The 25,694-nt window shown below is 38.9% G+C and overlaps 1 protein-coding gene and 1 long non-coding RNA gene across 2 annotated transcripts; both read left to right on the top strand.

Moving 5' to 3' along the window:
* Positions 1 to 11,309: 11,309 nt before the first annotated feature.
* Positions 11,310 to 24,562, top strand: LOC119796920 (vascular cell adhesion protein 1-like). Its single transcript, XM_038305694.1, has 9 exons — positions 11,310 to 11,634; positions 11,711 to 11,968; positions 12,620 to 12,922; positions 12,999 to 13,256; positions 13,912 to 14,214; positions 22,285 to 22,542; positions 22,723 to 22,798; positions 23,321 to 23,360; positions 23,451 to 24,562. The coding sequence occupies exons 1-9, from the start codon at positions 11,310 to 11,312 to the stop codon at positions 23,706 to 23,708; spliced, it is 2,079 nt and encodes a 692-aa protein (XP_038161622.1). The 3' UTR covers positions 23,709 to 24,562.
* LOC119796941 lies at positions 16,047 to 16,580 on the top strand. The gene is made up of 3 exons (XR_005282532.1): positions 16,047 to 16,162; positions 16,392 to 16,473; positions 16,549 to 16,580. It is a non-coding gene; the product is annotated as an uncharacterized LOC119796941 (long non-coding RNA).
* Positions 24,563 to 25,694: the final 1,132 nt, after the last annotated feature.

Here is a 25,694-nt window from a genome sequence, read left to right as displayed (position 1 = left end):
AAACGTTGGTTAGACAAGCCCCCAAAAATACGTTACGCCCACCAAGGACACAACATATTAGAGGACACGAGACGAAAATGAGGGTTCAAAAAAAGATGTTTTATTAATAAATTCTCTCCGTTTAGTTGTTCTTGATTCGGCTTCTTCAGATGTTCTGCGAAGAGAAAAATAATTAACGGCCCTCAAATCCCGTGCCCCAAAAAGTAAAAAAAAGAAACCCAAAGTAACAACAGAAAGTTGGACCTGGCAGGCCGATCAAACAGAATAAAACGGTACAGCAGGGGGCCAACCCTATACAGGGCCGTCGAAGCCCCTACTGATACCGGACTAAAGACAAAAAATAACCTAAGCAAAAGAAAAATCGAAAACAGGACTACCGGTCCCGCCAGGCCAAAAACCTCAAGAAAAAAGTAAGAAAAGATTAACAAAAATACCACATGGCAGGCTGGAACGTCCGCTGCAGGCCGCAGCGACAAGACAAGTGCGCACCGCGCACGATGGAGCAAATGAGCAGGTGGAAAGCGGCGTCCAAAAACGAGGTTGGAAAGGAACGCGCAAGGAACGCGCAAGGAACGCGCCTTAACGTGCTGAAGGCCAGCCTATTTATAGGCGGACGACAGCACCACAAATTAACATAATTAACTTACTAAAAGAATCCTAAAATATATTAACAAAAGATCCTTCAACTAAAGTTTATAAGAAAACAAAGAAAAGAAATGGACAAAAATCATAATGTGCCTGAAGCACATAACACCCCCACCCAAAGACTCTGAATGGGGTCCGAAGCAAAGCTCAACCCATTCAGAGAAAAAAAAGGAAAGCGGGACTAGAGTCATGAGAGTGCGTCGGCCACAACATTGTCTTCTCCTCTCACAATAAAAACACGTTAAAAACTTTCACATCCAAGACATGATACAATGCGCTCTCAACGCCACCGAGCGCGCAAACACAGCCGATCCACCAACTCCAGTCTGCGTTCTTCCAAAAAACAGCCCCTTCTCCATCAAAGCCAGCTGTCCTAATTCGATCTGAAGTTCCTTCAAACAAAACGGGTCAGCTGCAAGTGAGGTTTTATTCGGCGATTCATCAAGACTCTGTGTTAAAACTGCAGCAGGAAAAATATCCTTCGTGCACTCACTAAAGACATCTAATGTGGCTCCTCGAGCACTCATCCAGGTCAAACTCCATGTCCACCCCTGGAATCTAGCCACACTAAACAGGAACACTCCATTCAATGTAGGCTCTCGAGCAAACTCATCCAGGTCAGACTCCATGTCCACCCCTGGAATCTAGCCCCACAAACTGTCAAGCACACATACAAAGCCACAAAAAACACCAGAGCCAAATCGTCCAATCCACAATAACCTCAAAATGCTCGGCTTCCCGTGCATCTGCAGCTGCCCCGACACCTGCGTCATCTCGTTCACTGGAAACACAACTGATAGAGTTATGCAGAGCGGACGCACGTTCAGCAACAGATCCTTTGTGCATTTATGCAAAGTGTCCAATGTGGGCCCTCGAACAAACTCATCCAGGTCAAACTCCATGTTTACCCCTGGAATCAAGCCACACCAAATCAGGAACACCTCTGCACAAACAAAGCTACAGCACCACCCGAACCGAATGCTCTAACTAATCAGCGCAACGCGCGTCAGCTGCGCAAAAATACATACAAACCCAGCACAACCGCCAACAAACAAGAACCAACCGTAGGACACGACCTGTCTCTAAAAGGCACACTTTGTTTAAACAGGCCCCCAAAAATATGTCACGTCCACCAAGGACACAACATATTAGGGGACACGAAAGGCAATGTTTAAACAAAGTAAATTCGTTAAGACAAGCCCCCAAAAATATGTTACGTCCACCAAGGACACAACATATCTGAGGGCACTAAAGGCAAACTTTGTTTTGACAAGCCCCCAAAAATATGTTACGTCCACCGAGGACACAACATATTCGGGGACACGAAAGGCAAACGTTGGTTAGACAAGCCCCCAAAAATACGTTACGCCCACCAAGGACACAACATATTTGAGGACACGAGACGAAAATGAGGGTTCAAAAAAAGATGTTTTATTAATAAATTCTCTCCGTTTAGTTGTTCTTGATTCGGCTTCTTCAGATGTTCTGCGAAGAGAAAAATAATTAACGGCCCTCAAATCCCGTGCCCCAAAAAGTAAAAAAAAGAAACCCAAAGTAACAACAGAAAGTTGGACCTGGCAGGCCGATCAAACAGAATAAAACGGTACAGCAGGGGGCCAACCCTATACAGGGCCGTCGAAGCCCCTACTGATACCGGACTAAAGACAAAAAATAACCTAAGCAAAAGAAAAATCGAAAACAGGACTACCGGTCCCGCCAGGCCAAAAACCTCAAGAAAAAAGTAAGAAAAGATTAACAAAAATACCACATGGCAGGCTGGAACGTCCGCTGCAGGCCGCAGCGACAAGACAAGTGCGCACCGCGCACGATGGAGCAAATGAGCAGGTGGAAAGCGGCATCCAAAAACGAGGTTGGAAAGGAACGCGCAAGGAACGCGCAAGGAACGCGCCTTAACGTGCTGAAGGCCAGCCTATTTATAGGCGGACGACAGCACCACAAATTAACATAATTAACTTACTAAAATAATCCTAAAATATATTAACAAAAGATCCTTCAACTAAAGTTTATAAGAAAACAAAGAAAAGAAATGGACAAAAATCATAATGTGCCCGAAGCACATAACACCCCCACCCAAAGACTCTGAATGGGGTCCGAAGCAAAGCTCAACCCATTCAGAGAAAAAAAAGGAAAGCGGGACTAGAGTCATGAGAGTGCGTCGGCCACAACATTGTCTTCTCCTCTCACAATAAAAACACGTTAAAAACTTTCACATCCAAGACATGATACAATGCGCTCTCAACGCCACCGAGCGCGCAAACACAGCCGATCCACCAACTCCAGTCTGCGTTCTTCCAAAAAACAGCCCCTTCTCCATCAAAGCCAGCTGTCCTAATTCGATCTGAAGTTCCTTCAAACAAAACGGGTCAGCTGCAAGTGAGGTTTTATTCGGCGATTCATCAAGACTCTGTGTTAAAACTGCAGCAGGAAAAATATCCTTCGTGCACTCACTAAAGACATCTAATGTGGCTCCTCGAGCACTCATCCAGGTCAAACTCCATGTCCACCCCTGGAATCTAGCCACACTAAACAGGAACACTCCATTCAATGTAGGCTCTCGAGCAAACTCATCCAGGTCAGACTCCATGTCCACCCCTGGAATCTAGCCCCACAAACTGTCAAGCACACATACAAAGCCACAAAAAACACCAGAGCCAAATCGTCCAATCCACAATAACCTCAAAATGCTCGGCTTCCCGTGCATCTGCAGCTGCCCCGACACCTGCTTCATCTCGTTCACTGGAAACACAACTGATAGAGTTATGCAGAGCGGACGCACGTTCAGCAACAGATCCTTTGTGCATTTATGCAAAGTGTCCAATGTGGGCCCTCGAACAAACTCATCCAGGTCAAACTCCATGTTTACCCCTGGAATCAAGCCACACCAAATCAGGAACACCTCTGCACAAACAAAGCTACAGCACCACCCGAACCGAATGCTCTAACTAATCAGCGCAACGTGCGTCAGCTGCGCAAAAATACATACAAACCCAGCACAACCGCCAACAAACAAGAACCAACCGTAGGACACGACCTGTCTCTAAAAGGCACACTTTGTTTAAACAGGCCCCCAAAAATATGTCACGTCCACCAAGGACACAACATATTAGGGGACACGAAAGGCAATGTTTAAACAAAGTAAATTCGTTAAGACAAGCCCCCAAAAATATGTTACGTCCACCAAGGACACAACATATCTGAGGGCACTAAAGGCAAACTTTGTTTTGACAAGCCCCCAAAAATATGTTACGTCCACCGAGGACACAACATATTCGGGGACACGAAAGGCAAACGTTGGTTAGACAAGCCCCCAAAAATACGTTACGCCCACCAAGGACACAACATATTAGAGGACACGAGACGAAAATGAGGGTTCAAAAAAAGATGTTTTATTAATAAATTCTCTCCGTTTAGTTGTTCTTGATTCGGCTTCTTCAGATGTTCTGCGAAGAGAAAAATAATTAACGGCCCTCAAATCCCGTGCCCCAAAAAGTAAAAAAAAGAAACCCAAAGTAACAACAGAAAGTTGGACCTGGCAGGCCGATCAAACAGAATAAAACGGTACAGCAGGGGGCCAACCCTATACAGGGCCGTCGAAGCCCCTACTGATACCGGACTAAAGACAAAAAATAACCTAAGCAAAAGAAAAATCGAAAACAGGACTACCGGTCCCGCCAGGCCAAAAACCTCAAGAAAAAAGTAAGAAAAGATTAACAAAAATACCACATGGCAGGCTGGAACGTCCGCTGCAGGCCGCAGCGACAAGACAAGTGCGCACCGCGCACGATGGAGCAAATGAGCAGGTGGAAAGCGGCGTCCAAAAACGAGGTTGGAAAGGAACGCGCAAGGAACGCGCAAGGAACGCGCCTTAACGTGCTGAAGGCCAGCCTATTTATAGGCGGACGACAGCACCACAAATTAACATAATTAACTTACTAAAAGAATCCTAAAATATATTAACAAAAGATCCTTCAACTAAAGTTTATAAGAAAACAAAGAAAAGAAATGGACAAAAATCATAATGTGCCCGAAGCACATAACACCCCCACCCAAAGACTCTGAATGGGGTCCGAAGCAAAACTCAACCCATTCAGAGAAAAAAAAGGAAAGCGGGACTAGAGTCATGAGAGTGCGTCGGCCACAACATTGTCTTCTCCTCTCACAATAAAAACACTTTAAAAACTTTCACATCCAAGACATGATACAATGCGCTCTCAACGCCACCGAGCGCGCAAACACAGCCGATCCACCAACTCCAGTCTGCGTTCTTCCAAAAAACAGCCCCTTCTCCATCAAAGCCAGCTGTCCTAATTCGATCTGAAGTTCCTTCAAACAAAACGGGTCAGCTGCAAGTGAGGTTTTATTCGGCGATTCATCAAGACTCTGTGTTAAAACTGCAGCAGGAAAAATATCCTTCGTGCACTCACTAAAGACATCTAATGTGGCTCCTCGAGCACTCATCCAGGTCAAACTCCATGTCCACCCCTGGAATCTAGCCACACTAAACAGGAACACTCCATTCAATGTAGGCTCTCGAGCAAACTCATCCAGGTCAGACTCCATGTCCACCCCTGGAATCTAGCCACACAAACTGTCAAGCACACATACAAAGCCACAAAAAACACCAGAGCCAAATCGTCCAATCCACAATAACCTCAAAATGCTCGGCTTCCCGTGCATCTGCAGCTGCCCCGACACCTGCGTCATCTCGTTCACTGGAAACACAACTGATAGAGTTATGCAGAGCGGGCGCACGTTCAGCAACAGATCCTTTGTGCATTTATGCAAAGTGTCCAATGTGGGCCCTCGAACAAACTCATCCAGGTCAAACTCCATGTTTACCCCTGGAATCAAGCCACACCAAATCAGGAACACCTCTGCACAAACAAAGCTACAGCACCACCCGAACCGAATGCTCTAACTAATCAGCGCAACGCGCGTCAGCTGCGCAAAAATACATACAAACCCAGCACAACCGCCAACAAACAAGAACCAACCGTAGGACACGACCTGTCTCTAAAAGGCACACTTTGTTTAAACAGGCCCCCAAAAATATGTCACGTCCACCAAGGACACAACATATTAGGGGACACGAAAGGCAATGTTTAAACAAAGTAAATTCGTTAAGACAAGCCCCCAAAAATATGTTACGTCCACCAAGGACACAACATATCTGAGGGCACTAAAGGCAAACTTTGTTTTGACAAGCCCCCAAAAATATGTTACGTCCACCGAGGACACAACATATTCGGGGACACGAAAGGCAAACGTTGGTTAGACAAGCCCCCAAAAATACGTTACGCCCACCAAGGACACAACATATTTGAGGACACGAGACGAAAATGAGGGTTCAAAAAAAGATGTTTTATTAATAAATTCTCTCCGTTTAGTTGTTCTTGATTCGGCTTCTTCAGATGTTCTGCGAAGAGAAAAATAATTAACGGCCCTCAAATCCTGTGCCCCAAAAAGTAAAAAAAAGAAACCCAAAGTAACAACAGAAAGTTGGACCTGGCAGGCCGATCAAACAGAATAAAACGGTACAGCAGGGGGCCAACCCTATACAGGGCCGTCGAAGCCCCTACTGATACCGGACTAAAGACAAAAAATAACCTAAGCAAAAGAAAAATCGAAAACAGGACTACCGGTCCCGCCAGGCCAAAAACCTCAAGAAAAAAGTAAGAAAAGATTAACAAAAATACCACATGGCAGGCTGGAACGTCCGCTGCAGGCCGCAGCGACAAGACAAGTGCGCACCGCGCACGATGGAGCAAATGAGCAGGTGGAAAGCGGCGTCCAAAAACGAGGTTGGAAAGGAACGCGCAAGGAACGCGCAAGGAACGCGCCTTAACGTGCTGAAGGCCAGCCTATTTATAGGCGGACGACAGCACCACAAATTAACATAATTAACTTACTAAAAGAATCCTAAAATATATTAACAAAAGATCCTTCAACTAAAGTTTATAAGAAAACAAAGAAAAGAAATGGACAAAAATCATAATGTGCCCGAAGCACATAACACCATGTCTTTCGGTTGTGCTGTTCTTTTTTCATCTCGTTACAGGTGATGAAGCAGAATGAAAATGTTTTGTCATTGTCTCCTTTCCATCTTCTCTTTCTTTCATCTTTTCTCTTTTTTTTCTTTTTCCCTTTTTCTTCTTCTGTTTTTCTGCTCTATTTACATTGCAGTGTCCATATAAAATGTAAAACTCCCTGCATAATTATAATAAAGCAATTTATATGCATGAAACAAGCAATTGCCATACTGCTACACTTGTGAAAGTAAAATCTGTTGGGCTCTTTTTGGCATCAAGACAATTATTCTTATTGCCACATTGCTAGACAGGACACTGTAAAAAAAAAAAAAAAAAAAAAAAGGAATACTTGTAGGACAAGATATGACCATGATTATCAACAAGATGAATAGCCTTTTTTCCATCATTAATACTGGAGTGATAGATCCTATACCAGCTGGAATAATGATAAGCAAGCATGAAGCAACAGTAGAGAGAAAAAACACTGTTGAAAAAACACAAAGAGACTCTATCGAACCCTATTACAAACATGATAAATTCATCCTTCGAACAAGCATTATATCCAGCAGTATGGAAACCAGCTATTGTGACGCCAGTCTTCAAATCAGGAGATTCAAATGAGGTGGCAAACTACAGGCCAATCAGCATCCTCCCTGTAGTTTCAAAGATTGCGGAGAGGTGTGTAGCAGATCAACTAATGTCACACCTGAACAGTTCTTCATTTAAGCTACATCCTATGCAGTTTGGCTTTCGTGCCAATCATTCCACGGAAACTGCTACCTGTTACTTTATTGAAACTGTAAAAACTAAAATGGACAAGGGGGGAGTAGTTGGAGCTGTATTCCTGGACTTGAAAAAGGCGTTTGACACCATCAGCCACGATGTTCTCCTCACAAAATTAACACTCTTTAATTTCTCTCCTGATGCTATAAATTGGATCAAATCATATTTACAAAACAGATCACAAGCTGTTAGAGTCAATAATGAACAGTCATCTTACATGAGAAATAATGTGGGCCTGCCGCAAGGATCAATACTGGCCCCTCTTCTGTTCAGTTTGTATATAAATGACTTACCCTCTGTGTGCAAAGGATGTGAGATACAAATGTATGCAGACGATACTGTAATTTATGTACATGGTAAGACCAAGGAAGAAGTAGCCAAAAAACTCTCTGAAACCATGCTACATGTATCAAAATGGCTCCACAACTCATGCTTACATTTAAATGTTAAAAAAAAACTGTATCTATGTTCTTTACAAAAAGAGTATCAAACTGCTCAGACCCAGATGTGTTTGTTGCAGGCCAGTCCATCACAGTAGTGTCAGAGTATAAATATCTTGGACTCATTCTGGATTCAAGTTTCACATTTAAAAAACATGTAAAGAAAGTCACTCAAACAGTCAAACTCAACCTTGTAAACTTCAGATACATAAGAAATAATCTGAACACAGATGCAGCAAAATTGTTTTTTAATGCAATGATTATGCCTCATTTAACATACTGTCTTAGCAGCTGGTCACAGGGCTGTAAAACAACATTAAAACCAATCCAGTCTGTCTACAAGCAGGCTCTAAAGGTTTTGGACAGGAAACCCTTTCGTTTTCATCATTGTAGTATACTGGACAAACATGTCCTGTTAAACTGGGAAAATTTAGTTACATTTCATGATGCAAATCTGGTCTTTAAAATTTTACATGGCTTTGCTCCACCACCACTTACTGCTTTTTTCACACAAGGTAGCAGACTCACCAGATCTGTCTCTTCAAATAACCTTACAGTCCCACTGAGAAAAAGCTCATTTGGTCAGTCAGCCTTCTCAGTGCGAGCAGCTCAGTCCTGGAACACCATTCCAACTCATATACGCAATGCAGACACATACAGAACTTTCAAAAACATGTTAAAAGCATGGTTACAGGAGAATCGAACCTGTAATCATAATCAATAACTTCTGTCTGCCTGTCTGATGCACTTTTATCAATGCTTTTTAAATCTTATATTTATAATAACGTCTTTGTTTTTTACAGATCAATGTCCAACTTTTATGTAGATTACTACCTATGTATTTTATTGTTTGCACTAATTTTTAATGTTGTTGTTTTTATTATGTTGGCATTTTAAACCTTGCCCAGGGACTACAGTTGAAAATTAGCTACTTAGCTAACACTGGCTCATTTACAGAAATGTTTATTAATGTGCACTGTCCCTGTTCAAATAAACACATAAATAAAAATAAAATAAATAAAATAAAAATTCCCTTTCTGAAGAAATCACTGTTAGAACCAGGTTCATCATGGCAGTCTTCTGGCCGACCAGCTGGAATGCCTCTAGAATGCATAATGACTCCTGAGGAATCATTCCAATGGGGGTGAGGGCACCAGCTGAATAGTGAAGAGGCCAGATGGAACTTGGCCACAATGAGGGAGAAGGGGATGGAGATTTGTTTCAGGGTCACCTTAGTTAAAATCTTACATGTGAGCCAACTGTGCAGGATTTTGGTTTGGTAGCAGGCTGAGGTGTGGGATCTAAACTCTTTTAAACTGGACTCTAAATGCTGATTGGACTTGAAGGAGATGTAGTCCAATGCGGATTGGTTTGCTTTAAGAAGGTGAGTCTCATAAAATGTTGGTAGGTGATTCTGTTTATTCAGTGAACTTCCACCTAGGCTTCACTTGGGGATTAATTTAGTTCTTTATAATATAAGGACAACAATCACTGATTGACAGCAAGAGGAAGTTACTCTAACATTGCTTAGAATTAGGAATTAAACTTTGCTTTTGCTTTGTTTCTGAAATGTGAAAACAATGAACCATATTACACAGTGCAATGACATATAAAATGCAAATATATTTTAGTTCCTAGACAATACCTTTTATCCTTTAAAAGTGCTTCTGCAAATGGCACATAGAAATATTCAGTTTTGCAGACAGACGCAAAAACCTTTTGGTCATATGCACATAGGTAAGTAGACATCCCGCTTTTACAGTAAAGCTGCATTTAAACAGAACAGATGATTTTTGGATTATTTACTGGCTGGTTGAAGTTAATAAATTGCTGGATTTAAAACAATTATTTACCTTAGATTCAGATTAATTCAGTAAGAAATTATAAGGCTAAACTTGCTTAGCTACTTCAGTCTTAAACAGTTGACGCAAAATAGTTTACACGGGTTAATTTTTATTGAGTTTCTTTAAGGTTTTACATCATATAAGTGTTAAATAAATTAAAAAAGTCAACTATATAAAAAAAAAAAAACAGCTATCAAGGACGTTTTTAATTGACTTTATATCATCTGTGTAGTATGAGAGATGAAGAAGGGCTGTCTAAATCTTGTGGCAGCTCTGTTTGAGAATATGCTGACAGTCAACATGCTACTGATGGTCTTTCTTCCAGGTGAGCTGTATGTTCACTCTCTTGGATTTTTTGTTTCATGAACTGCAGGAAGATTCTGCTCCACATTAGGTTTACCATTTGTTTGTCTTTTTACAGGTGTTTTGGCAGATTGCATTGGAAATATCCCACTCATCTCTATTACTACACCCGTCCCAAATGAGGCACTGAGTGGGTCTTGTTTGCAAGTGCCTTGTAGTTTTAACAAAGAAAATTCATTTTAAATTAATGGAGAAATTTCTGGAGTGTGGATTAAAAGTCCTAAATATATCTTCGACACTAACAATGGAGTTAACAAATATCCAATAGAAATTATTGGAAACCTAAATCAAAAAAACTGCACTACTCTGTTTTCTAATGTGAACACAAGTAATGAAGGGACTTACTTCTTCAGAATTGAAACAACAGACGACAGGGCAACAGCTTGTGCTGTCCCTCTTACGATAACAGTAAGAGGTAAGAAATTTACCATTAACACTTCATCAGCTCCAAATTAAGATTGTGACAGAAAAAAACGTGGAGGATGGGTGAATAATGAATGGGTGGATGGCAGATGTATGTATGTATGTATGTATGTATGTATGTATGTATGTATGTATGTATGTATGTATGTATGTATGTATGTATGTATGTATGATGATGGATGGATGGATGGTGGAGGGATGGATGGATGGATGGATGGATGGATGGATCAAGGAATGCCTTAAGCTGCATCAGTGATTATCCTTCACAAGCAGCAAAATTGAATTTAGAAATTTAGTTTATAAATCTAGCTATGTAGAGTTGTGTTTTATCAGTACTGCTTATTACACATTTTTCTGCTAAATTTTTATTTTACATAGAAAGACAAAAAAATGGGTTTTCTCTACGCAGATGGCTTTGAACTAGCAGACCTATTTTTTTTTACTCTTTTTAACCCTTTTATTTTCTTTACAAAACACAACGGTAAAGCTTAGCCAACATCTTACCCAAGAAGCTACGGTTATGATAAATGTATTTAAAACATCCAAAACAAATATTTTTCTTAATATGCTTTGACCAGTTTATACCAGTTTAGACTTAAAAGTTTAAAAGTTAAGCTCACCACCTTGGAAATGTGGACATGTCTCCCTGCAGTAGAAATAACAGACAAGTGAATGATACCTAACCGGTCTTTGGCAGACAGACAGCAGATAGTTGGCAGAAAAGGAAACATTATCATGTCTACAACTGTATTTTATCATAAATGATATGTTTAAAAATTATAGATTCTCCTTGGCGTCCCAGCATTAATATCCCTGTTGGTGATCTGAAGGAGCATCAGTCTGTCACTATAAGCTGCTCAGCTGTGACTCCCTGTCCACACTCACCTCCTGAACTCACCTGGAATCTCCAACAAGACTCTGAGAGACAAACAGAGAAAAACGCAGATGGAACCTTTACAACTAAAATCCAGGAGACCATCACTCTGTCAGACACACATGATGGATACAACATCAGCTGTTCTGCCAGATATCCTGTGAATGGAGGAAGCAAGACAGCAGAGACAGAAGTGACTCTCAGTGTTTCATGTTAGTGATCCTGTCAGCACGTCATGGTTCAGCTGTTTCTGATCAATAAAGTTAATGTGTGTCCCATTTTCCTCAGATGCTCCTAAAGACACCTCAGCATCCATCAGTCCATCAGGTTTGTTGTCAGCAGGTAGCTGGGTGGAGCTGAGCTGCTCCAGCAGAGCCAAGCCTCCTGCCAGCTTCACCTGGTTCAGGAACAGCACAGAAGGACCAATCAAGCTATCTGAAGGAAACTTTTCCAGCATTAATGTTACTATGGGAGGACAACATTACTGTGTGGCTACAAATCCCCTGGGTAATGACACATCACCCATGGCCTGTGTCAGTATTAAAGGTAATTGATGTATTTTTCTTGCTCAGATTTTCCTTTTATATCTTTTGAAGACTTTAGTTCATGAGGCAGTCTAGTGGTAAAGATAGAAATTCATAGTTTAGTCATGATTATATTTCTGTCAAGGTTGGTGGATGTTGTTGATGACCCAAATGCAGAGCAGTAAGAGGCAGAGATGAGTTCTTGCAGATTTAATTTGGAAACCAATGGCAAAAGAAGCTTAACAGTAAACCAAAATCCAGGGGACACCAGGGAAAACACATACGAGGAGTAAGATAATGAGGAGAAACCAGCACTGAGGAACCGTACTAAAGTATATATGGTAAACAGAATAAAGACTGGGCTAATCAGCTAACAGGGAGCAGGTGTGCATGGAATACACTAGGAGCTAGGGGAAAGGACACTGGCACAAGGGGCTAACAGACAGCAACACAGAAAACATCATTGCTAGAAAACTACTTTAATAGCACAAAGGTAAAAGAATGAAAACAATGAGAAAAAAAACACAGAATCACTGTGTGACTGAAAACCTAAAAAGAAATTCAAAGTCCAAAAATGGCACAAATAATGACAATTTCTGCAAATACAGATAATTATAATACATGGACCCTGTAATTTTCTTTGTTAAATATTTTTGTTTATTTAAACTCCCAGATTCTCCTTGGAGTCCCAGCATTAATATCTCTGTTGGTGATCTGAAGGAGCATCAGTCTGTCACTATAAGCTGCTCAGCTGTGACTCCCTGTCCACACTCACCTCCTGAACTCACCTGGAATCTCCAACAAGACTCTGAGAGACAAACAGAGAAAAACACAGATGGAACCTTTACAACTAAAATCCAGGAGACCATCACTCTGTCAGACACACATGATGGATACAACATCAGCTGTTCTGCCAGATATCCTGTGAATGGAGGAAGCAAGACAGCAGAGACAGAAGTGACTCTCAGTGTTTCATGTTAGTGATCCTGTCAGCACGTCATGGTTCAGCTGTTTCTGATCAATAAAGTTAATGTGTGTCCCACTTTCCTCAGATGCTCCTAAAGACACCTCAGCATCCATCAGTCCATCAGGTTTGTTGTCAGCAGGTAGCTGGGTGGAGCTGAGCTGCTCCAGCAGAGCCAAGCCTCCTGCCATCTTATCCTGGTTCAGGAACAGCACAGATGGGCCAAACAAGCTAACTGAAGGAAACTTTTCCAGCATTAATGTTACTATGGGAGGACAACATTACTGTGTGGCTACAAATCCTCTGGGTAATGACACATCACCTATGGCCTGTGTCAATATTAAAGGTAATTGGTGTATTTTTCTTGCTTCAGTTCTCTTATTTATATCTTTTGAAGACTTTAGTTCATGAGGCAGTCTAGTGGTAAAGATAGAAATTCATAGTTTAGTCATTATGATAATATTTCTGTCAAGGTTGGTGGATGTTGTTGATGACCCAAATGCAGAGTAGTAGGAGGCCGAGATGAAATCTTGCAGATTTAATTTGGAAACCAATGGCAACAGAAGCTTAACAGGAAACCAAAATCCAGGAGAAACCAGGGAAAACACACACGAGGAGTAAGATAATGAGGAGAAACCAGCACTGAGGAACCGTACTAAAGTATATATGGTAGACAGAATAAAGACTGGGCTAATCAGCTAACAGGGAGCAGGTGTGCATTGAAGCAACTAGGAGCTAGGGGACAGGACACTGGCGCAAGGGGGCAACAGACAGCAACACAGAAAACAGCATTGCTAGAAAACTACTATAATGGCACAAAGATAAAATAATGAAACCAATGAGAAAAAAAACACAGAATCACTGTGTGACTGAAAACCTAAAAAGAAATCCAAAGTCCAAAAATGGCACAAATAATGACAATTTCTGCAAATACAGATAATTATAATACATGGACCCTGTAATTTTCTTTGTTAAATATTTTTGTTTATTTAAACTCCCAGATTCTCCTTGGAGTCCCAGCATTAATATCCCTGTTGGTGATCTGAAGGAGCATCAGTCTGTTACTATAAGCTGCTCAGCTGTGACTCCCTGTCCACACTCACCTCCTGAACTCACCTGGAATCTCCAACAAGACTCTGAGAGACAAACAGAGAAAAACACAGATGGAACCTTTACAACTAAAATCCAGGAGACCATCACTCTGTCAGACACACATGATGGATACAACATCAGCTGTTCTGCCAGATATCCTGTGAATGGAGGAAGCAAGACAGCAGAGACAGAAGTGACTCTCAGTGTTTCATGTTAGTGATCCTGTCAGCACGTTATGGTTCAGCTGTTTCTGATCAATAAAGTTAATGTGTGTCCCATTTTCCTCAGATGCTCCTAAAGACACCTCAGCATCCATCGGTCCATCATGTTTGGTGTCAGCAGTTAGCTGGGTGGAGCTGAGCTGCTCCAGCAGAGCCAAGCCTCCTGCAAGCTTCACCTGGTTCAGGAACAGCAAACACGGAGCCATTTATGTACAGGTGCTGGTCATAAAATTAGAATATCATGAAAAAGTTGATTGATTTCAGTAATTCCATTTAAAAAGTGAAACTTGTATATTATATTCATACATTACATACAAACTCATATATTTCAGATGTTTATTTTGTTTAATTTTGATGATTACAAATGACAACAAATGAAAATCTCAAATTCATCATATCAGAAAATTAGAATATTGTGAAAACGTTCAAAATTGATGGCCCCTGGTGCCACACTCTAATCAGCTAATTAACTCAAACCACCTGCAAAAGCCTTTAAATGGTCTTTCAGTCTAGTTCTATAGGCTACACAATCATGGGGAAGACTGCTGACTTGACAGTTGTCCAAAAGACGACCATCGACACCTTGCACAAGGAGGGCAAGACACAAAAGGTCATCGCTAAAGAGGCTGGCTGTTCACAGAGCTCAGTGTCCAAGCACATTAATAGAGAGGCGAAGGGAAGGAAAAGATGTGGTCGAAAAAAGTGTACAAGCAAGAGAGATAACCGCACCCTGGAGAGGATTGTGAAACAAAACCCATTCAAAAATGTGGGGGAGATTCACAAAGAGTGGACTGCAGCTGGAGTGAGTGCTTCAAGAACCACCACACACAGACGTATGAAAGACATGGGTTTCTGCTGTCGCATTCCTTGTGTCAAGCCACTCTTGAACCACAGACAGCGTCAGAAGCGTCTTGCCTGGGCTAAAGAGAAACAGGACTGGACTGCTGGTGAGTGGTCCAAAGTCATGTTCTCTGATGAAAGTAAATTTTGCATTTCCTTTGGAAATCAAGGTCCCAGAGTCTGGAGGAAAAGAAGAGAGGCACTTCATCTACGTTGCTTGAAGTCCAGTGTAAAGTTTCCACAGTCAGTGATGGTTTGGGGTGCCATGTCATCTGCTGGTGTTGGTCCATTGTGTTTTCTGAGGTCCAGGGTCAACGCAGCCACATACCAGGAAGTTTTAGAGCACTTCATGCTTCCTGCAGCTGACCAACTTTTTGGAGATGCAGATTTCATTTTCCAACAGGACTTGGCACCTGCACACAGTGCCAAAGCTACCAGTACCTGGTTGAAGGACCATGGTATCCCTGTTCTTAATTGGCCAGCAAACTCTCCTGACCTTAACCCCATAGAAAATCTATGGGGTATTGTGAAGAAGAAGATGCAATACACCAGACCCAACAATTCAGAAGAGCTAAAAGCCACTATTAGAGCAACCTGGGCTATCATAACACCTGAGCAGTGCCACAGACTGATCGACTCCATGCCACGCCGCATTGCTGCAGTAATACAGGCCAAAGGAGGCCCAACTAAATACTGAGTGCTGTACATGCTCATACTTTTCATGTTCATACTTTTCAGTTGGCCAACATTTCTATAAATCCTTTGTTTTTATTGGTCTTCAGTAATATTCTAATTTTCTGATATGATGAATTTGAGATTTTCATTTGTTGTCATTTGTAATCATCAAAATTAAACAAAATAAACATCTGAAATATATGAGTTTGTATGTAATGTATGAATATAATATACAAGTTTCACTTTTTAAATAGAATTACTGAAATCAATCTACTTTTTCATGATATTCTAATTTTATGACCAGCACCTGTATCTGTGGGGCAGGTTTACAGCTTCACTGTTACTGAGGGAGGAGAGTATTACTGTGAGGCTACAAATGATCTGGGGAATCAGAGATCAGCAGTGATCCTTCTTACTTTTAAAGGTAAATTGTTGACGAAGACAAGAGATTTTATTGATTAGTTTTGTTTTGCATTTTTTCAGTTTTCAAAAGTCGTCTTTTTGTAGATTTTCTGCACTACTTCAGGATTTTCATCTTTAAAAAAAACCTTTTTAATCATCATTAAGGTGTTCCTAATTTTCATAAGCAGATATAAAACTATATAATGATTTATAGACATACCAGAAAAGTTAAGCAGACTGTATTGTTACAGATGATCGAGTGTTTGGACTCCATGTTATACTGAAGATCCTGGGAATTATGATGCTCTTAATTGGGATTGTCATCTTTGAATGGTGAGATTTTCTACAGTATAGATACTTTACTGATTCAGTTATAGTTTGGTTTTTAAATTAATATTTGTCTTTTAGCTGGTTCAGATTCTTCAACAAACCAAAGAAGGTAAGCTAACAGCACACATTTTTTCCAACCCAATTCTGTCAGATTCTTAGAGGTAAAACTGCTCAAATAAAATCAAAAACACTGATAAAGATATTTACATTTTTTTTAAAGGTTGAGTTTTCTGTTTAAGTTTGTTTTAAGTTAAAATAGATTGAAACTGTTAAGTTGGAAACCTGAAGTGAACTGATGAAGTGAAGTTCAGAATTTCCCATAATCTATACATGGTCAGTATTCATAGAACATTTACTGACTTCTAGCTTAATTGAAAAACTACAGTAAATCATATTCACTCACACACATCCATAAACTGATTAACAGTATCATTAAGCAGATTTGGGTTTGGAGTCCTGCTCAAAGATTAAGAATCATGACAGCTTTATTAGAAGATACTTTAACATAAGGTGGAACGACGCTGGAATCTAACTTACAACTTACTAATTTTTAGAACAGTATCCTTCCTCACTGAGCTACAGAGTCCCAACTCTTCAAATTATGAATAAATGTCATAGAGTAACTGTGAGATTAAAATCAAAGTAATCATCAGTCTCACCATTTTTAAATATATATATTTTTTCTTTCTCTTTTACAAGATTAGGCTCAGGTAGATTTGATGAAAAGAAGCTAAATCCTTTTTTCCATTTTATGTCCAAAGGAAACAGAAAACCAAATCTATGTCAACACTGTGATGGAGACCAAGACATGATGAGCCACAAGGAGGCCAGAGGGCATCATGCAGCAGGATGATTTCTGATGTCTTTTAATTCATCTATTCTCCGTCTACTGTAATTGTTCGAGTTAAGAGGCTCCTTATTATCTGCTGTGGCCAAAAAGCTTAAAGAATCCTAATCAGTATAAATAAGTAATTTCAAGTACTTATTTTTTTATTCATTTTTGATATTTGTTTCTGCATTTATATTTTTTATACATTTAATTAATGACAATGTTTAGTGGCGTACTAAGTTGTATAGGTTTTATATAAACAGAATTTCTGAAGAATATTAAATTCTTCTTAACAGAATAAAGTAATTGTTTTTTAAAATGAGTTTTCCATTTCGTAACGCCATAAATTGCAAAATTTGAACAGATTTAAAAATGTACGCAAAAAGTATAGAATGTGAGAACCTATTGGCAGCCAGAATTTTACTGTGTCGTAACATTGAGTGAGCCACAGTACTGTTATGTTTTATATGTTTTTTTTTCACATTTTATTTTAAATAAATGAATCTGATATAATTAAAACTGTAATCGGCTGTCTTTTATTGCTGTCAAAGTACTGAGGCATGCAATAGCGTAACGACATAACAAAAGGCCTGTAAGCAACTTTATGTGGGTGGGCAGCATATGAAGTTCAGGATATGGCACAGTACCATAAATCGGCCAAGAAGATACAATTATGCAATTCTGTGAGTAGTATTATAAGTACTATATGATCACACATCACACCCGCAAAAATAGTGACTGCGCAGCTTGAATTGAACCATTGGTGGCACGGACCACCAGATGTTACAAACATCCCAAGTTCCAAAAACTCATTTCAAGGAGATGCTTATCGAACCGGTAACACCCCTCCAGTTACGCATAATTCAAATTTGTAGTGGAAAAAATAAAACACTCAAATACATCGTTATTTTAAGATCTTTATTGCGGTTTGACACATATTATATGAGTGTGTTGTTTTTTTTAACCAACCATCTAATGAACTGTACATGGTTATTAAAAGGGTAATTAAAAGTACTACTGTCTGCTTTGCTATTGGTGTCGTGTTTACCAAACGGCTCACTATCATGTTGAAATCTGGCATGTGTTGCAGTATAAATACGGTCCAGGTGCGGTCAGTGACTTCAGTATCATGTGGGTTTAAGAGGAATACATTTGCAAAGAGATATCCAAGTCTACAACTGAGTAGGGGGCCAGCCAGGAGACAGTGATGGGGCCCCTAAGAAGTTGTGGGCCCGTAAGCAAATGCTGTTGCCACTTATCGATATTTACGCCATTGGATGCATGAAATCCTTACTATACAAGGAGGAAAATTGAGGGGATAAGTATGTTGTTAGCTTAAAAAGGTCAGGACAAACAATAGGCATTACATTTAGAAAAATATGTCTAAGCTTCATTGCATTACTCATCCTCATACAAACGAGCTGCGAAACTAGTCTAGAAAACTGAAAAGCCTCAGTGTCATACCCACTGGGCTGTGTGCACTTATGGCTTTGTTTCTGCTCTCTCCTCCTCTTAGATTAATTTAACTGCCGACCTAATGCCCATCAAACTTGATTAATAGATTTAATAACTTCTCGGATTTTCATCTGTCATTTTTTAGCAGTTAGTAGTTGTACATGGTAAACCAGACTAGACAAATAAATGTTTACCTAACTTTGCAAAAAGGCCATAGTTTAACCAAGAGTGTGAAATGTCATATTTAATGTTGAGCTTAAGACAGCATTGCCAATATCTAGAATAAGAACAGATAATCCATGGTGGTAAAAACAGGTCGAATGTCCATCCATGTTGTTTGGTAGCATCACTGACTGAGTCTGTTAAATCCAATATATCCTGGAACAGTAACTTCTCATAACAATAGATATGAAAATGAGCATTTACACCATTAGAAAAATGTTATATTATGATGCAAAATCTGAACTAGTTTTTTAAAATAAAGGACTTGCATGTGGTATTACTCAGTGGAAATCATATATTTGCATATCTGATGATCCTGAGTAAAGATAGGTCTATAGTGCAGATACATCATGAATTTAGGATTATTGCAGTTCTATAATAGGGTCTGAAAACAAACAGAGTAACTAAGGTAACCAAAGGAAGTTCTTCTAATTTTGCCTATAATTATGTTTGAACCGTTGCTTCTGTTTTTTTCTTTTCTTTTTTTTTCTACTGGGACGTACGACATCACATTTTTCTGCTAAGGAAAACTATAACATTATACTGATTTTTCTATATATGTGAAGTTTTTTTATATCTGAACTTTCAAAATCCAAAGGTTGTTCTGCAAAGTACTGTAAACACACAAATACTCACCTGGTCTTTAAGCAGACAATTGCACACACTGTTTGGTAATACACACATAGATGAGAAGAAGATTCTCTGACATCCTCTTTCACACAAGAAGGAAGTATAACGGCAACATCCCACTTTTACATTACAGCTGCTTTTAAACAGAGAATATAGTTATAAGAGCACGGGTAGCTGACTGAAGCTCATCAATCACCAGGTTTAAAACATATTTCGTCTTTGGATTTAGTTTAATTTGGTAAGAAAATCGAACTCTGTGACTTATTCACTACTTTTTATTCTAAAGCTAATTTAAATAATGTATTATAAGAAAATTAAAAACATTTCATATGATATAATATTTTCTGGAACTTTTCTTACAGTTTCAAGTGTTAAGTAAAAGCGGTTGTAAAAAAGCTAAATGATTAGTGAAGGATGTTTTTAAGTGACTTTTGTTCTCCATATGTCCAGCCTGAGAGATGAAGAAAGATCATCTGAAACTAATGTCAGCTCTGCCTGAGAGCATACTAGCTGTCAGCATTTTACTGAGTGTCTTCTTTCTCCCAGGTGGGCTATTTTTTTTTTTTTATTTCCTTACATTTATGGTTAATAAACTTTCTCTGCAGGAAGATTATGCTCCACATTATTTCCATCATTAGTTTGTTTTTACAGGTGTTTTGGCAGATTGCCGTGGAGCGTCACCAGGCATCTCTATTAATACACCAGCCCTGAATGAGGCACTGAGTGGATCTTGTTTGCAAGTCCCTTGCAGCTTTAAAGAAGAGAATTCCTTTAAAATCAATGAAGTAACTTCTGGAGTGTGGATTAAAAGTCCTAAGGATATCTTCATTACCAACAACGGAGTTAACAAATATCCAATAGAAATTATTGGAAACCTAAGTCAGAAAAACTGCACCACTCTGTTTTCTAATGTTAACACAAGTAACGAAGGCACATACTTCTTCAGAATTGAAATCAGGGGTAACAGGGCTACAGCCTGTGCTGACCCTTTTCAAGTAAAAGTTAAAGGTAAGTTGTTTTCTTTAAAGCAGCGTTAGATTAAGAATAAAATTAAACACTTTTATCCTAGACAGCTACATTACCTTGCGCAACTTTGTTTTTATTGTTGTGCCAGACCTTCCCCCAGCTCTTTTAGTTACTTCAGTTTTGAAAAGCAAGTTAAAAAGGCAACAACCTTAAAATAATTCATACAAAATACAACCCAGAATGATTTAAACAAAAGAACGGTGAATTTATGCATAAGAACAAAGGCATCAGATAACAGTAGCCTTCCAAAAGTGGTGGCTGGTGGCAAATTGAATTAAAAGTTAAAAGTCAAGTTTGATTTGAAACAGAAACATATTAATTAGTCTTTGAACAAAAGCTTCTGTATAAAACTTAAAGGAATTAACAGATTATTTATGTTTATTCTAGAGCTGAATAGCACAGAAATTAAAACTTCTTCTATTCAAACATGAGGGATCAAATTTAATTCAGAACACAGCAGCAACCGGAAATGTATTTTATAACATATTTAAAAAAACTATATAACAAACAAAAGGCCGGAGCAGAAATGTAAGAAACAAATTGGAGCAGCAATTTGGATCAGCTTCAGTTCGTTGAATAATTTTAATGACACCAATAAAGATGCCGTTGATGCAATCTAAGCTGTTAAAACTAAAGGTTTTCAGTCTTAATTTGACAAGATATCTTGTGAAATTTTTCCAGGTTTTTAAGATCAAAGTCATCTGACATAAAATTTAGATCTTTTAGACCCAAATTATTTAGGTCCAAAGCAACATATAGTCACTGTGGCCTTTAACCAATTGAGGCTAGCGGCACCTTCATCTCATTCTTTCAACTTTGGTACAAAAACAATGATTTACTTCTACGCAGGAATAAATTGTGATATATTGACTCATTGTAAAGATACTTAATCATTAAAGTTAATGAACCAATGTTGTATTTCTGACAGAGATACAAACTTGTGCTTCATATAAATTATATAATAGATGTTATAGTCCTCTTTAAAAGTTAGCTTCTTGCTTCATATTTTAAGATGTCCACATTTGTTCTGCTTTTCACCAATAAACAGTGTGATATATTGTTTTATCTTATAGTTAAAGGTGTAAGTTAAAGGTTCCAGACCCCTTTGTATTGACCATCTAGTAATTAATTTTGCCATGTCAAATTTACTGATTTGATTGTTACATTCTAAACACTTTATGAAGAAAGCACCTTCAATGCCTGGGTATAAACTGTATGAGATAATAATTATTATTTTTAAACATGGACTGTTGTTTAAATTGTCTATGGATAGATTCTCCTTGGAGTCCCAGCATTAATATCCCTGTTGGTGATCTGAAGGAGCATCAGTCTGTCAATACAAGCTGCTCAGCTGTGACTCCCTGTCCACACTCACCTCCTGAACTCACCTGGAATCTCCAACAAGACTCTGAGAGACAAACAGAGAAAAACACAGATGGAACTTTTACAACTAAAATCCAAAAGACCATCAGTCTGTCAGATACACATGATGGATACAACATCAGCTGTTCTGCCAGATATCCTGTGAATGGAGGAAACAAGACAGCAGAGACAGAAGTGACTCTCAATGTTTCATGTTAGTGATCCTGTCAGCACGTCATGGTTCAGCTGTTTCTGATCAATAAAGTTAATGTGTGTCCCATTTTCCTCAGATGCTCCTAAAGACACCTCAGCATCCATCAGTCCATCAGGTTTGGTGTCAGCAGGTAGCTGGGTGGAGCTGAGCTGCTCCAGCAGAGCCAAGCCTCCTGCCAGCTTCACCTGGTTCAGGAACAGCAAACATGGAGCCGTTAATGTATCTGTGGGGCAGGTTTACAGCTTCAATGTTACTGAGGGAGGAGAGTTTTACTGTGAGGCTACAAATGATCTGGGGACTCAGAGATCAGCAGTGATCATCCTAGATATTAAAGGTATTTTTTCTGAAAGCTTTTTAAAATTCTGTTTTGTGATCTCAGATGATATTACTAATTATTTCCTTTGTTTGCTTTATTTAAATAACTTGAACCTCATTGGTTTCAGTGGTTATATATATCAGCTCTATGTATTTGCAATTTTCAAAACCCACTTGTATTTTCTTTCTTTTGGCACAGGAAACCATCTATTTTTGACTCTGCTTCTTGCAAGTATTATTGTCATTGTGCTCATCTTATTGATGATAATGATTTGGTAAGTATAGGCAACTAATGCTGTTTATTCAGATCCATAACAATATAAACAGATGAAATTTTCTTATTACCTATTGCTACTGAACACTGTTCTTAAGCAACATGTCTTTCTCTAACTATTTGATAACTTTTAAATTTTAAAAGGCTCTTACTTTAAACCAAACAAGAAAAATCTGTTTTGACAGATATTTCTAAGGTGAAATATTAAATATGAATATATTCTGATTATGGGGAAAACGTATCAAATGTCTGTCAATTCATAGAAAACAAGATGGGGAAGACTCAAAAAAAATTTCTATGATCATGTTTTATTTCTAAAATAAAAAAATAAAAAAGTTATTAACATAAAATTTTTTTTAGTTTCTTCAGCAAATTCCACCAACTTTTAACCAGATCTAGTTTTAATAATGTTTATACTCAAATGCATATTTAGACCAGTCTTGATTTTTCAGACTTTCAGTCTGCGTCTTTTCTTTCAGTCTTTATACTTTCCTCTAAAACACTTGTCTCTAATGTCTTCCAGGTGCTTTAAGTCCAAACGTTCAAATCCAAAACAGACTCAGGTGGGGAACTGTTAGTCTTCTGTTCAAAGCAATACTGCAGCAAGTTCTAATTTGAAGGTGTTTAATAACATCAATATTTTTTTTTTCCAGAATCAAGCAGGTGAAGAGGCTGATGTTGAAAAGGCAGCTGATATACCAGAAGAAGAAATCCATTATGGGCAGGTAAACTTCTGTAAGAAGGAACCAGAAGCTTCTACTGTCTCACTGCAAGGCTGTGGGGAACAGGAAACAGTTTATGCACAAGTCAAAGCATCAAACGCAGGAAACAGCTCAACACGAACTCACGATAGACCAGAGGATCTTTATGCTCAAGTGAATGTAAAAGAACTTCACAGAAATCATACTTAAACCTATCCCCCAAAAAATCTAAGTCAAAGTAGGGTAAAAATATCCATTGTCCTATATAATATGTCAAATGCTCAAATTAAGAAAAGTCCTTTTTATATGCATCAGTTTGATAAATAGCACATCATCGAACTGGAGCTTGCAAGCTCCGGTTGAAGAAAAAAAAAAGAAAAGCTGTCTTGTTACCACACTTCCTCCTTTAACCAGACCCTTGCATAATGTTGGGTTGTCTGTAAAAGCCCACGTTGTCTGTAAAATGTGTTTCCTTTTTTAGACATCACGTTTTAAGCTTTGGACCACAGTCAGTGGCTGGTTAAAGCTTGTTAGACACATGTAGCAAGAAGACGTCATTTTTTTCTGGCAGCCTTGTTTTGAATGTTCTCATTGTTTGGAGTCTGAAAATCTTCCCATTTACACTACCCTTTTGAAACTCTGCCGAGAACGGTTTTAGCAGGGTGAACAAGATAACTGTTAAATGTAAATGGAAGGCAATTGAACGGGACCGTGCCAGACACAACCGAACCGTGCTAAATCTAGCATTAGTTTTGGCTCGGTTCTCTTATATCCAGGAGCACAAGAGCAGACTCAACTCCTATTTACAGTCAGCTGACTCATATCTGTCCGGCTGTACAATTCATAGATCTCTTCACCTGTTCCCAACACAAACTTATTCTCAACCTATTAATGATAAATTACATCGAAAGAGCGTGGTGTGACCTGGAATGATGCCCAGATTGATGCTCTCATTGCACATTTGGCAGAGGACTCTATCTGGGCACACAAGTTCCTGAATGTCAAGGGCGCCGCCATTTTTGTTTTTTTGTGTAATTACCGTCTTGAGAGCTGTGCTATGATGTGTAGATAGTTGTGACAACCAAGCTTAGCATGGTTACCTGATCCAAACGCGGTCTGAACTCGGCACAGATCATTTCAGAGGGCTAGTGTAAATGAGGCAATAGTCTTGGAATAAACTTTTCTTGCAGTGTCCCAGAAAAATTGCGTTATTTTGTCAAGACTTATATAGGTACAACTTTTAACAACCCATAGCTGCATATATAGAATCAGCTCAGAAAATATATCAGAGAAGAGGGAGGCTTTTTGTTAAGTCTCACCGACACCAGGTGTTTGTTAAGCAGGTTTAACAAACTCAGATTAAAATCCTCAACTCTAATTAATCTAGCGTAAGCCCGGGAAGTCTGAGTTTTGGGTTTCACAACGGCTGCTATGAATTAGTTTAATCAACTCTAAGTAGGTCCACTCAGAGTTAAACATGCGTGTAACAAGTATTAAAAACCAATATCAGTGGAGCACCGATTTGACGAGTCACCATGACAACAGGCAACAGGAAGTGTCTATTTCAACCCAATGGAACTAGAGATGTTAATGCGGAATTTAAAAAAATGGTGAATTGTTTAAAAGACAGAGCATTTATTAAAAGCACTCTCCTCTGTGTTGTTCCATTTGTAGATCATGAAAAACTGAACTCTAATAATAGATGTTCTAAATTACGTTTTTGCCAGCATAAACTGAATTTCAGAAAGTAAAAACCTGTACGTGTAAGGATTAAGTTCTATATACCTAGAAATGTTTAGATATTTTAAGTGGCCATTTTGACCTTTATCAGCTTGACTGACTATGTGTTTATGATATCTGACATACATGTCATTCATAGTCAAAATTATACAAATAATGACCAGGAACAATAGGAATATGGAGATCTATAAATCATTTCAAGAAATCCAGAATGTTTATTTTACATGTGAAGAATGTCATTTTGTTTGTCATTAACATTTTCACTGGAAAAAATCTAAATCTATATTAGTCATTTGTTCTTAAAATAAGTGCATTTGTTCTTAAATTGAGAAGGTTAAAGAGACATTTTGCCAATGGAACAAGACAATTTACATTTAAAATAAGAAAGCACAATTATATTGTCTTATTTCAAGTGCATTTTATCTAAACACCTTATTCTAAGTGTAAAAATACTAA

Source organism: Cyprinodon tularosa, unplaced genomic scaffold (assembly GCF_016077235.1).
Source record: "Cyprinodon tularosa strain WSP-4 unplaced genomic scaffold, ASM1607723v1 ctg561, whole genome shotgun sequence".
Taxonomy (NCBI): domain Eukaryota; kingdom Metazoa; phylum Chordata; class Actinopteri; order Cyprinodontiformes; family Cyprinodontidae; genus Cyprinodon; species Cyprinodon tularosa.
Note: the sequence above shows the minus strand (reverse complement) of the source record. Positions and strands in the feature narration are given on the sequence as shown.